This window comes from Nuphar pumila, chromosome 12 (assembly GCF_984573655.1).
Source record: "Nuphar pumila chromosome 12, dmNupPumi1.hap1.1, whole genome shotgun sequence".
Taxonomy (NCBI): domain Eukaryota; kingdom Viridiplantae; phylum Streptophyta; class Magnoliopsida; order Nymphaeales; family Nymphaeaceae; genus Nuphar; species Nuphar pumila.
Genome location: NC_143260.1, coordinates 24,540,272 through 24,555,011, shown reverse-complemented (window position 1 = coordinate 24,555,011; position 14,740 = coordinate 24,540,272). Strand labels below are relative to the sequence as shown.

At 38.1% G+C, this 14,740-nt stretch overlaps 1 protein-coding gene and 1 pseudogene across 1 annotated transcript; both read left to right on the top strand.

The window, feature by feature from the left end:
• Positions 1–3,315: 3,315 nt before the first annotated feature.
• Positions 3,316–4,281, top strand: LOC149820339 (UDP-glucuronate 4-epimerase 1 pseudogene; annotated as a pseudogene).
• Positions 4,282–10,361: 6,080 nt separating this feature from the next.
• LOC149820338 (uncharacterized) lies at positions 10,362–11,875 on the top strand. Its single transcript, XM_089982892.1, has 4 exons — positions 10,362–10,380; positions 10,463–10,567; positions 10,666–11,019; positions 11,777–11,875. Exons 1-4 carry the CDS (start codon positions 10,378–10,380, stop codon positions 11,861–11,863), a joined length of 549 nt encoding a protein of 182 aa, XP_089839018.1. The 5' UTR covers positions 10,362–10,377; the 3' UTR covers positions 11,864–11,875.
• The last annotated feature ends 2,865 nt before the right edge of the window (positions 11,876–14,740 follow it).

Here is a 14,740-nt window from a genome sequence, read left to right as displayed (position 1 = left end):
CCCGGCTCCATCAATCCCCGCACGGGGATGGATTTCAATCTCCACCCCTGCCTCCATCCCTGTTTCATGTCCTCCGTCCCCGGTCCAAGCGCGGGTGAGGAGGGGAGGGGCCCCGTTTTCCCTTAGTCTATAGTCATCCCTTAAAGGATTGGAGATGGGACGGGACGGGGTGGGGATTGGGACGGGGAGGGGGATGGGGCGGGGCGGGGAAAAGCTTAAGTCCATCCCCGCACGGGGATAGATTTTAACCTTAATTCCCACCTCCATCCCCGTTTCATGCCCTTCATCCCCGGTCAAAACAGGGCAAGGCCGGGCGGAGCACCATTGTCCTCCGGTCCACTGTCATCCCTACGTGAAACCATTCATAATGTTGGTGTTACCAATTAAAGAAAAAGGTGCTACTTTGTCGTCGGTGAAGAGCAAGAACCTAATTATCGACTCTTTAGTGCTGTGGTTGTACTGCTATTATGATCAATATATGAGTTGTTTCTTCTTGTGGGTTTTTTGGGTCACATTTTCAACGTTCAAAAGCATAAGAAAATTTGAGCTGATATCATCCTTCAACTCGTTAGGGTGTTGCGCTGGCAACATCGCAGCATTAGCTACAAAAGTAAGAAAGTAGGTGTGAGAATTGATGCATATATGAACGGAGAAGTTTCTGTTTCTTTTTTAAGGAAAAAATTTCTTATAATTAATTCGGTTCGGAAGAATTATATCTGATGAGATGTCACTAAACAAGCATTAAGAGGACGGAAGGTCCTGTAAAAACGATACATTCAAGTCTCTCCATTTGAATCTACATCGAAGAAAATGTGATGATGGCAGCCCTCTAAATGTAATCTGCGTTGCAGCCATATGAGGAGAAGCAAGAAGCTAGCATCGCCAAGCAAACATAAATTTTTAGCCCCAAGATTGGAGATGCGAAGCTATGAGCACATCTCTTCCGTTGGTTGGGACATTTCATTGAGAAGCTGCAACATGTCAAACCAGCTTGAAGCATTGTCTTGCGAATTCACATTATCAAAATAAATGAATCGCTTATTCCTCTTCCCTTCTACAAAGAATGCACATGCATGCAATACAAATTCCTCTGGATTTTAGCATTTGGTAGGTAAGCAACCGATTGTGAAGAATCAGCCAAATGATTATATACATAAAATGCATTTTATTTATGTTTTTACATGTATTAAGCATATATTATATGCATATTTTATATATGATCAAACTTTAAAAAGCACTTAAAAACCCATTACATTTAGAAAACAAGCTAGCTTTTAATCGGCTCGTGAAGAGCTCGGGCTCATCACAAACTGCACCCAAACATCCCAAGCTCAGCTCAACCCTAAAATCTCCTGTATTGGAGGAATTTTTGGATTAAGAGAGAGAGAGGGGGGGGGGGGGGGCAGGTAAAGATTAGGGTGGGCACTGCCACCCTACTCATTCATTCATCGGGTCGGGGTGGCACTTTCCACTCTGAAACCGAACCCTCTATTAGGGGGTTTTGGGTCATCTGGGGTGGGCAGGTTATATGTCCCCCCCCCCCCCCTCCCCAAGAACACACACTGTAGCTAAATTAAGTGCATGTTGTTCCTGGGTCTCCACTGAGTGCCGCATGGTACTCAGTGGAGTGTACAGGGGAGCTGTACATGTGGCGCTCAGTGGGGACCCAGGAACATGCACTATAGCTAAAGTGTGTGTTCCGGGGGTGCACACGTAACACCCTCTCGTCATCTGGGTATGTGCGACCCTAGCCGTAATGTGGCTCCGATACTGCCTTCAGCAAAGTTTTCTCAATGCATTTCCCCTAACAGACAGGTTGGGGTGTTAAAAAAGTCAAGTTAGCTAAAAGGGGGAAAAAAGAAGAAAAAAGAAAAAACAATATTTGGTTCCTATCAGCCAGCAAGTTTGAAAAAAACCAAGCTAGCGAAGAAAAAGAGGGAAAAAATCAAAAAAAAAAAAAAAATCTATGTGGTCCCTACACATCCAGCAAGTTGGACGCCGACATAAGAGGCTAAATTATTTCAGGATATTGTTTATTTTTAAAAAGACAAAAAGAAAAAGAAAAACAATTAAAAAAAATCACGTTTATGAGATATATATCATAGTGATGGTATGGTCATGAATCGTTTAAACAAAGTGGTTCATTGATTAGCAGTGCTATCATGCTTCATTATCATTACATAGACATCGAATAGTCTATTAATTTGTTATTTAATATACAGTACAGCCACCTTTCTTAAAAACCCAATCTATCTATCTCTCTCTCTCTCTCTCTCTCTCTCTCTCTATATATATATATATATATATATATATATATATATATATATATATATATAGTGCTCCCAAGTTCATACTCTCAAAACAAGTTTTGGATCATATGATGATAGCAGACATGTATACTTTTTTAAGACCTTTAAAAGTAAACGGCTCACAATGTATCAGAATTTCATGACTTAAAAAAATCCTAATTTTATGTCAAAAAAATGTGATCCAAATCATGATTTCTATCAAATAAACTATGTTGAGTACATCTAAACCGTTTAATTCAGAAGATACAACCTACAATAATGATTTCTAATATGTGGGAGTAGGTACATATATATATATATATATATATATATATATATATATATATATATATATATATATATATATATATATATATATATATATCACTACAAGAAAATTGTTAATTAGCGACGGAAATTGGCGACGGATTTTTTCCATCGCTAATTAGCGACAGATTAGCTAGAGATAGAATCTGTCGCTAATTAACGACGGATTAGCGAGGAAACAACTTTTATCGCTAATCTGTCGCTATTTAGCGACGGATTAGCGACTGCAATTTTTTGTCCCTAATTTTTATTACAAGAACACCATTTTAGCGATGGATATAGAGAGGGAACTCTTTCGTCGCTAATCCGTCGCTAAATAGCGACGGCGTAGCGACAGAATATATTCCGTCGCCTTTTTGGTATTTTGAGTTAGCGACGGCTTAGCGACGGAATGTTTCCGTCGCTAAATGTCGCGTAAATCCCTAATCCCATCCCTCTTTCTCTTTTTTCTGTTTCGCTATATTGTTCCCGCCCGCCGCCCTCTCCCTCCCGCCGCCCGTCGGCTCTCGCCACCGTCCTGCCGCCGCCGCTCGCCGCTCGCCAGCTGCCGCTCCCCGTCAGCCTCCCGCCACCGCCCGGCGACGCGCAGGTAATCTTCTTCTTCTTCTTCTTCTTCTTCTTCTTCTTCTTCTTCTTTTTCTTCTTCTTCTTCTTCTTCTTCTTCTTCTTCTTCTTCTTCTTCACGCTGTACGCCCCGGCGATGGCATTGAGCACGCTGAGGCTGCCGACGGTGAAGGTGACGGCGCAGGCACCGACGCCTCTGGCCCGCGCGTACCCATCGACGGCGTACCCGGCGTTGAGCTCGTTGCAGCCGATGAACTTCGTCCCCTTCACCCATGTGATGCACTTCGCCGCTCAGGCCGGCGTCCGCTACGCCGTCGATAACCCCTCCTCCTACGTTCGCAGCAACGTTGCCGGGCTCGTCACTCTCCTGGAGGCCTGCAAATCGGTGAACCCGCAACCGGCATTCGTGTGGGCGTCGTCGAGCTCGGTCTATGGGCTCAATGTGAAGGTCCCCTTCACCGAATCCGATCGAACCGATCGGCCGGCGAGCCTGTACGCGGCGACGAAGAAGGCCGGCGAGGAAATTACTCATGTCTATAACCATATCTATGGTTTATCGATCACCGGCCTTCGGTTCTTCACCGTTTATGGCCCCTGGGGCCGGCCAGACATGGCCTACTTCTTCTTCACTCGCAACATTCTGCAGGGGAAGAAAATTGTGGTTTATTGGCGGAAAGATCACCGGGAAAACTCGCGGGATTTTACCTACATTGATGATGTAGTGCGCGGGTGCGTAGCTGCGCTCGACAAGGCCGGAAAGAGCACCGGCAGCGGCGGAAAGAAGAAGGGGAAGGCCGACTACAAGATATACAATCTAGGGAATACGTCACCACTTGGGGTGCCAATGCTGGTGAACGTACTAGAGCGTCACCTGAAGGTGAAAGCCAGGAAGAATGTGGTGGAAATGCCTGCGAACGGCGATGTGCCGTTCACGCACGCGAACGTCACGCTTGCGAGGTTAGAGTTCGGTTACATGCCTACTACTGATCTGCAGACAGGGTTGAAGAAGTTTCTAAGGTGGTACCTGGATTACTATGGCTATGGATATAACACTAAGAGCATTGTTCACCACCACTACCATAGCAACAAACAACAACAATAGCAATCGTATTTGGATTTGGATTCTTGATTGAATTAGACAAATTCTTTGTTTTTTTCTCTTTATTGCTTAGATTATCTTGTGTTCTTTCTTCGATTTATGTACTTGATTCAATAGCCACTTGGTGTATAGAATTCTAACCATATATGGCCAACCAATTAGTTTATAAACAGGCGTGTCCTTTTTATAAATCATTTGTTTAGAGTGAGTTTTTTTCCGTGGTGACTTCATTTTAAAAAATTGTTTTTTTGTGCAGATTTCTCAACAGAACTCGCTTGTGCCCCGCCACCCGTGGTAAGTAAGTGACAAAAACAATGCAAATCGGGTAAATACCCGTGGTGAGTAAGTGAGGCAAGCGCATCACATGTTATTTAATTTATTGAATGTAACACTTTATTGTTCACACACTCACTTAGTTGTTGATATCTAGGACTGCTTTGTTGGAGTTCGGAGATCATGCTGAGCATGATTTTAATGTATGAATATGGAAGTGTTCTTATTTTTGGAGTACGGAGTCCATGCTATGCATGGTAGTAGTTAGTGGGATATTGAAGTGTGTTTGCTGCAGGTACATGTTTGACATTTGTTTGATATGAATTATTTCGATGTATTGCAATGTTTGATGTGATTGTATCCATGCTTACATATAGTTACTTTCAATTTGATTATGTCTTTCATGTGAAATTGTATATTGAAAGCATGCTTCAAATGAATGTATCGTGTCATGAATAGTTTGCACATGAAAATATTAAGTTATCAATGCATGCATCATAATTCTTGTGATTGTATGACATCATATATTGCATGATAAATCTGATATTTTCTTCATCATAGCATTCTGATGGTTCTCTTTTAACTGGTTAGGATACTATTCGTAACATCATACGACAGAATGACTGCAAACCGTGAATGGATGTACCGTAGGATAGTGAACAATGAGTTATCGCATGAATATATGGATGGTGTCGACAGTTTTATTGAATTTGCAACGGCAAGTGTCAGTACGGTAGATCCCACAGGTCGGATTAGGTGTCCCTGCAAGATTTATAAGAATAATCGATTTGTAGAACCTCATGGCGTTAGACATCACCTATACAGGAAGGGTTTTGTGAGTGATTATCAGAACTGGACGTTTCATGGAGAAGAATTTAGAAACGATTTTGATGCACGGGTGAATGTGGTGCACGATAATCCATATACGAATTTGATATTTGATGTTGCAGGAACAGAACTGGGTTCTGCTATGAGTTCTAGTGATGTAAGAACTGCCGTAGATGAAGAATCACCAAACGATGCAGCTAGTAGATTTTATGATTTACTTAGAGATGCTGATGAGCCACTTTGGAACGGTTGTGAGAGTCACACTATCTTGTCTGCAGTTCTTCAACTAATGAATTTGAAGTCCGAGTATAATTTGAGTCAATCATGTTTTGACCATTTGTGCATGATTGTGAAGAGTATGTTGCCTAAAGATGAGAAATTGCCACAAAATTTCTATCGTGTGAAAGTTATGGTCAACGCTCTAGGTATGGGTTACAAAAAGATTGATGCTTGTCCAAATCACTGCATGTTGTATTTCAAGGAGCAGGAAAACGACATATCATGCCCGTCATGTGGGCATCCTCGGTTCAAGACAAAGACAAGAGGCAATGGTAGCACGAGATCAAAGGAAGTTTCATACAAGTCGCTCCACTACTTTCCTATCACTCCTAGATTGCAGCGATTGTATATGTCTTCAAAGACAGCTAAACACATGAGATGGCATGCAAATAAAGTTTGACACGATGAAAACAAGATCACGCATCCTGTTGACGCTGAAGCTTGGAAGCACTTTGATTGTACTCATCAGAACTTCGCAATGGAAGTGCGAAATGTTAGACTCGGTCTATGTACGGATGGATTTAATCCATTTGGGGGTAGATCAACTCCATACTCATGCTGGCCAGTATTTGTAACTCCATACAACCTTCCACCAAGCTTGTGTATGAAACGTCCAAATCTTTTCTTGTCTCTGTTGATCCCTGGTCCGACCTCACCTGGCCAAAATCTTGATGTATATCTAAGGCCATTGATTGATGAATTAAAAGTACTGTGGGATGACGGTGTTACCACGTATGATGCCCACAAAAAACAAAATTTCAACATGAAGGCCGTTGTTTTATGGACAATCAGTGACTTCCCAGCATATGGTATGTTATCTGGTTGGAGCACGCATGGGAGGTTGGCTTGTACGTACTGCATGGAGGATTCCAAAGCTTTTAGATTGAGGCATGGAAGGAAGCCTTGCTGGTTTAATTGCCATCGTCGATTTCTACCCAGCGATCATCCGTTCCGACGCCAAAAGAATGCATTTACAGCAGGCACAACTGAAACGGAAGGTCCATCCTCAAGATTGTCTGGCATAGAAATTCTAAGAAGATTGCGATACTTTCCAGATGTATTAACAGATGCCCGCAGTCCTACACCCTTCCGTGGATTTGGGAAGGATCACAATTGGACGAAAAAATCTATTTTTTGGGAACTACCGTATTGGCCGACCCTATTGATACGCCATAATTTGGATGTGATGCATGTAGAGAAAAATGTGTTTGATAATGTGTTCAATACAGTAATGAATATTAAAGGAAAAATGAAGGATAATCCGAAGGCCGGTATGGATTTAAAATTAATATGTAAAAGACCAGAATTGGAACTCAAAGAGTATAATGGCAAAGTTCTGAAACCAAAGGCGAAGTACGTGCTCGGACCTGATCAAATAAAACATGTATGTCAATGGTTGAGACAACTGAGATTTCCAGATGGATATGTCTCTAACATTGCTCGGGCTGTGAAGATTGACGATGGATAGTTATATGGGTTGAAGAGCCATGATTGTCATATCTTTATGCAACGATTGATACCCCTAGCATTCCATGATATGTTAGACAAACCTATATGGGGGGTATTGTCTCAGTTGAGCGGATTTTTCAGAACATTGTGCGCATCGGAGGTCGTTGTATCAGATGTAAAGAATCTCGAGGACTCTGTCATCACCACTGTTTGTCTGTTAGAAAAGATATTTCCGCCAGCATTTTTCGATGTTATGGAACATTTGATCATACATCTGCCATATGAACTAAGGGTTGGTGGCCCTGTGCAATATCGATGGATGTACCCATTTGAAAGGTATATGTTTTTTTATATTTGTCTCTTTAATGACAGATATTTAAAATTTGAAATGTATATTCTTGTCAGATGCATGTTCGACCTAAAAAAAAAGGTTCGTAATAAAGCAAGAGTAGAAGGCTCTATTTGTGAGGCGTACACTTTAGAAGAGATTTCAAATTTCTCATCTATGTACTTCGAACCTCATATTCCAATACGTTACACATGCCCGCCCCGTAACAATGATGGAGAACAAGTAACTGTAGCTGACAAGTTGTCGATATTTCAACCACTTGGGCATGCATTTGGTAGTTGCCGATCAAGGCTATTGACAGATCGAGAGCAAGATGCAGCACACATCTATATTCTTTTTAATTGCTCAGCGATCGACCCATACATCGAGTAAGTATATGTATATGCAACTCAATTATAAATCCTTTTATGTTCTATATGTGGATACATGACTCGGTAATATAAGTATTTGTGGTTTGCAGACGATTTGATCTGGAGTTGCAAAACGAAGTTTCACATCTCACTGATGCAGAAGTACAAAAAGAACGTGAAACTAAGTTTGTGGAGTGGTTGAAACAGTTGGTAAAGAAGCTAACATAAATTGTGTACTTATAAACAACACTAAGTTACTTAATTGATCGTGATCACAATCATTGTTTATGTTTGTGCGTAGGGTCACAATGGTGATGTTAAAGATCAAGGAATATGTGATTTAGAAAATGGTCCGACCAAAGTTGTGCAATGCTACAACGGGTATACCGTAAATGGTTATCGATTCCATACAAAAGACTACGGTATAAACAAATCAACGATAAATAGTGGCGTGTGTGTCAAGGGTAGCAGCTACGGTGAAAATGAACATGATTACTACGGTGTTATAGAGGAAATAATGGAGTTGACTTACTTAGGCATGAATAACAGGGTTACGATATTCAAGTGTCATTGGTTTGATCCAACTGCAACAAGACTCGACAAAGCTTCAGGCATTGTGGAGGTGAATCATAAATCCAGGTTTGGAACATATGAACCATTCATATTAGCTTCGCAAGCTCAACAAGTTTATTATACTTCATATCCGAGTATAAAAAAGTCAGATAGAAATGAATGGTGGGCAGTTTGCAAGGTGAAATCCAAACTATACCCCGAGTATGATCAGTTACAGGAAGATGAGTTAGCTGAAGACAGTGATTACTATCAATCAGATGATGTCTGTGACTTCGCTTATGGTCACGATGTTGCGCATGATATGCATGTCATATCTCCATTGGCCGATGAAACATTCATAGAGGAATGTGATCCAAATGATGTACCAAGTGAATGGGCAAACAATGAAGAAGAAGAAGAAGAAGAAGAAGAAGAAAGTCAAACTAGTGACGAGGAAGAATTCTCAAGCTAGTGAGCAAAATCTTATACTACAAACCTCTATTTAAATGCATTGTAATACTTGATGTGAGTTGTATTGCAATACTTGGTGTGAATGATCATAAATTTTATTTGAATGTATTGTAATACTTGATAGGAATGATTCAAATGCATTGTAATACTTGATGTGAATGATTTCAATTATCTGAATGTATTATAATTTATGCAATTAACGAATGATTTGAATTAGTGCAATACTTGATGCCAATGATTTGAATTATTTGAATGCATTGCAATGCTTGATGTGAATGACTTGATTGCATTGTAATACTTGATGTGAATGATTTCAATTATCTGAATGTATTATAATTTATGCAATTAACGAATGATTTGAATTAGTGCAATACTTGATGTCAATCATTTGAATTATTTGAATGCATTGCAATGCTTGATGTGAATGACTCGAATGCATTGTAATACTTGATGTGAATGATTTCAATTATCTGAATGTATTATAATTTATGCAATTAACGAATGATTTGAATTAGTGCAATACTTGATGTCAATGATTTGAATTATTTGAATGCATTGCAATGCTTGATGTGAATGACTTGAATGCATTGTAATACTTGATGTGAATTATTTGAATGTATTGTATGACATATGTTATTTGTTAGAATATGGTTCGTGGAGGTTATAGTGGTCGCTCATCCAGTAGTAGCCAAGCTCAACCTTCATCTTCACGGGCTCCTGTAATAGGTATATCATATAACTAATTAGATGCTTGATTAGTTCAAATGCACATTCTGAGAATTTCTAATGTATTTTTTTACAGATGATGTTGCGCCTGTACACGACCCACCTACACCAGTTGATCACACAAGTCAACAGCCAACACAGGAAACAGGGTCTTCTCAGGCTGGCACAAGAAGACTCATTCGAATAGTGTATATCGATAATCGACCGTAAGTATTTTGTTTTCAATTATTGCATATCTTTTAAATATTTTATATTGATATTTACTGTGTAACAATTCATGTGCAGCACGAGGTTTGAGCCACAAGAAGTAGTACGGGAGATTAGGAATTCACTTCTTCAACATCTACCAGGACCAGTTGCTCAATGGAAAGAGTACCCAAAGGAGGTGTTAGACAGATTGTGGTCCTCATTCATGGTATACAGTTGTTCCTCATAGTTAATGTGTTTCATATTTAATTTATTTAAGCAATGTCTACTAACTTTCTGAAAATATTTGTAGGCTTCGAATCGCTTTGCAACTACGGTGGAAGAAAATGATGCAAGGAAGGTGTGGCAGAAGGTGGCTGTCAATCGATTTGCAGACAGCTGCACACTATGAAGACTGCAGCAAAAAAAGCATCTGTCGTAGTAGATGATCCATTACTGTGGAAGGGCCATGGTCCTATTACTATCAGGAGAGATTACTGGGATGAAATGTGCGATAAGTGGGCGGGAGATGCATTTAAAAATCGCTCTGCGAAGGCTTCACAAAATCGATCGAAGATGCCCGAAGCCCATCTACACACAGGTGGATCTAAGACATTTGGGAGCCACCTAAAGAAAATGGTAACTCATCAATATATAATATTAATTTTATAAGTATTGTTGCAAACTTGTGTACTAAATCTTTTGTCATTTAACTTCGTAGGAAGCAGAAAAAGGAGGCAGTGTACCATATAAGGATGTGTTTGTAGAAACACATAAACGGAAGACCACGGGAGTCTTCGTATCAGAGAAGGCGAGAACGACAACGGTGTGTATTAATTCTATTAATAATCATTGCAATATATATGCAAGTTATCATAATGTTATCATTAATTATTAATGAATACTTTAAACATTATTTTGTAGGAGGCATATGAGCAACAGATGGTAGAGCGATATGGCGAAGACGCTACTCAGCATCCATCATTTGATCCTACAGCATGGGTGACTGCAGCAGGTGAACCCAAAAAAGGTCGCGTGTTCGGGTTTGGGAGTAATATGAACACTTCACCAGTTATTGGTTCTTCCAGTTACGGCTCACCGACTTCTTGCGCCGACATAAGCTTCAAGCAGCCGACTATTCTTTCCAGTGATGATGTACGCGAGATCATTAATGAATCACTGAATAACTACTTCCAATACACCGTCGCCCCCTTTCTCCGAAATGAGATCAAGGCCGCTGTTCAGGATAGGGGATCTTCGATTCCAGGTCCCTCTCAGGTATAATCACATATATAGTTTTTTTGACTGTCTTAAAGCACATCTGAGCATGGTAGAATCACATATAGAGTTTTTCTAGATGTCTTAGAACACATATGAACATGCTATAATCACATATTCAATTTTTTTACTGCCTTAGCACACATATGAGCATGATAGAATCACATATAAAGTTGTTTTGCCTGCCTTAGAGCACGTATGAGCATGCTATATTCACATATTCAATTTTTTGACTGTCTTAGCACACATACGAGCATGATCGAATCACATATATAGTTTTTTGCCTGCCTTAAAGCACATCTGAGCATGGTAGAATCACATATAGAGTTTTTTTATATGCCTTAGAACACATATGAACATGCTATAATCACATATTCAATTTTTTGACTGCCTTTGCACACATATGAGCATGATAGAATCACATATATATATATATATATAACTTTTTGTCTGCCTTAGAGCACATATGAGCATGATAGAATCACATATAAAGTTTTTTTTATTGCATTAGAACACATATGAGCATGCTATAATCACATATTCAGTTTTTTGACTGCCTAAGAACACATATGAGCATATTATAATCACATATTCAGTTTTTTGACTGCCTTAGCACACATATGAGCATGCTATAATAACATATACAGTTTTTTTATTGCCTTAGATCACACATGAGCACATGATAGAATCACATATAGTGTGTAATTTATTTTATTATATTTTGTTTATCAATACTGACTGTTCTTTTCTTGTGTAGGCTGCTAGCGATAATCAGGGTAGTGGAGCTGAAGGGACAGATAAAGACAATGAACAAGAAGACGCACAAAATCTTAGCGATGATTAGAGGACTGTGTTGAAGAAGTTCTATTTTTTTTATTTTTCCTAAATGTAATTGTTGAATTGTAAATAATTAAACTTCTTAATTTTAAGGTGGAACGATTAATTATTGTAGATACTTGTTATATGAATTTTTTTGTGTGGTTTGTTTTTTATTTACTGAAAATATAAATTGTACAGGAAATAGAAATTGTACAGTTCTCGGTAATTAATTTTTAAATAAAATTTTTTTGATTTTTTTCGTGTTTGCGACGGATTAGCGACGGATGATTCCGTCGCTATTTATATTAATCTAGCTACGGCATAGCGACGGAACCATCCGTCGCTATTCATATTAATCTAGCGACGGCATAGCGACGGAATTAAATTCGTCGCCAAGCCGTGGTCGCCGTTTAGTACCGGCGGATTGTCGACGGAATATAGCGCTCGTTATTCCGTCACAATTAGCGACTGACCTTGTGACGGAATAATTCCGTCGCTAGTTAGCGTCGAAATATTCGCGACGTAAGCATACTGTCGCCTCGTTGTCGCTAATCCGTCGCTAACCATGTTAGCGACGGAATGTGGTCGTCGCTAATCTACTGCTTTGTTGTAGTGTATATATATATATATATATATATATATATATATATATATATATATATATATATATATATATATATATATATATATAGAGAGAGAGAGAGAGAGAGAGGTGCTAAATGATAAGTGTTGAATGAGTTTTTTTTAGGGTTTTTCATTTTAGTTTTCAATTCTGACTATATATCTATGTACTTGATTTTATAGGGATCAGCTCTTGAAGAGTTCGATTCCAACACATGGGTGGATTTTTATAAGTTTCAAAAAATCAATGGTCCAAAATCTTTGTAAATTTTCTAGGCTCCAAATATCATTTTTTATCCAAAACACATGATTCAGGTGTGGATTCTTTGTAAATCGACCATGCCCAACACATTTATGGGGTTGAAACCTCAAAAAAACACAAAGAACAGAAAAACTCATTTAGCATGTATCATTTATCACGTATCATTTTGGCAACTACCCATTTCTCTCTCTATATATACAATATAGAGTAATGGGTAGGTGCCAAATGATAGGTGCTAAATCATACATGCTAAATAATTTTTTTAGTTTTTTTATTTATTTTTAAATTCTGACATACAAATGTGATTTATTGATTTTATAAAGATCAGCTTTTGAAGTACTGGATTCCAAGATATGGGTGGGTTTTTATAAGGTTCTAAAAATGAACATGTATATGTATATATCATTTCCAACCTAAGGGCTAGAAACCTGGTCTGTGTTATACATGACATTATTTAAGAAAAAAAATAGAGATCCATTGTAATATGTTCTAGCAAGGAAATTCTTCGGTGTGTACACGGCTGTAGTAATGATGAATCTATGTTCAATAATAAAAAGCAAATATGAAGCATTGGAAATGATTAAGGCTGTGTGCATTGAGAGGAAAACATGGTTTCCATGTATTGCCAGTAACGGTGCGTATTGGCCGGCCTATGAAAATTGATACGCTTCACCATTGATTCGGCTAATTTTAAATAAATACAAAAATATTAAAAAATATATTTTATTATTAATTTAATGGTTTTAACATGTGTCATGTTAGGATTAACACATAATATTTTATTATTATTTTTAATTTTGACAAATACAAAACGATTCACTTAAAAGAAGACAGCCTAAAAGAAGACTCCATTGCAATGCTCCCAAATACAGCCTAAAAGAAGACTCCATTGCTGATCTGCTGAGTTGGAAAATTTTGGCCTTCACATATTACGACCATCAGCAGCCTCTTATGACTAAGCCTGGTAACTGAGTCACCACAAGAAATTCCACCATGTAAAGACAAGACTAGCATTATTAAAGGCTTTAGCTTTACTGGCACTGGCGAAACATCAACAAGTGTGTCATAGGAGGTCTTATTGGTAAAGTCTTTATTGGCACTACCTTGTAGCACTAGTAAAGGAAAATCTCTTTACAGCTACACTTTTTGTGACAACAAAGAGCCTTTTTTGCATTTTAATTTTTGCTAGAAAAATCATTTACTGTCTCAATTCTTGCACCAATAAATATGTTATTTTTATCAAATTTTTTGTGTCGGTAAAGCCTATTTTATTGGCACAATTTTTGCATCTTTACTCGTGCATTTTTGTGCCAGTAAAGTGATATTTTTTGGCACAAAAAATGCATAAAAAAGGTTTTTTTTTCTAGAACAAAATTAGTGCCAATAATTTTAATATATTTTTTTTATTTCATCATTGTCAATCTATTCATTTATACATTTCAATAAATGAACCTGACCTATTCATACATTAAATACAAAAAATTGCTTGTACATTTCATGAACCTGATTATACATTCATTGAATACAAAAAGTATTTATACATACATTTATTCATTGATAACCTACCCGTAAATATATTATTATTATTTTTTTAAAGGCAAGCTGGGTAGTTATGCAACTATTACACAGGGTTTTGAACCTGCAATGCCCTAACACAAAGTGGCGTGCACTAGTTACTCCTACCAAACAATTGAAGCCCCCATTGGTACTCATACATACATTCAATAATATATATTTGTTCATACACTCGTTCATTCATGAACTTACTTATATATTCATTAAATATAAAAAATGCTTATACATTCATTCATAAACTATGACTATAAAACATGTTTATATAATTATTCTTTCATTCAATCATTCATTATTTATACACACTACTATAAATCTTTCTTCAACCTAACATATCTGCATATTTCATAACTCCAACATTTACAATTAAAATCTTGCAAAAAATATAATATGCAAAGCAATTACAAAAACACTATTATATATCTTCCTTCAACCCTCCATAACTAC

Excerpts from the sequence above, each read along its gene's own strand:
- LOC149820338 (XM_089982892.1), top strand. Across the intron at positions 10,568-10,665 it reads AGAAGGCGAGAACGACAACG|GAGGCATATGAGCAACAGAT; the intron begins GTGTGTATTAAT and ends ATTATTTTGTAG. Across the intron at positions 11,020-11,776 it reads CGATTCCAGGTCCCTCTCAG|GCTGCTAGCGATAATCAGGG; the intron begins GTATAATCACAT and ends TTTCTTGTGTAG.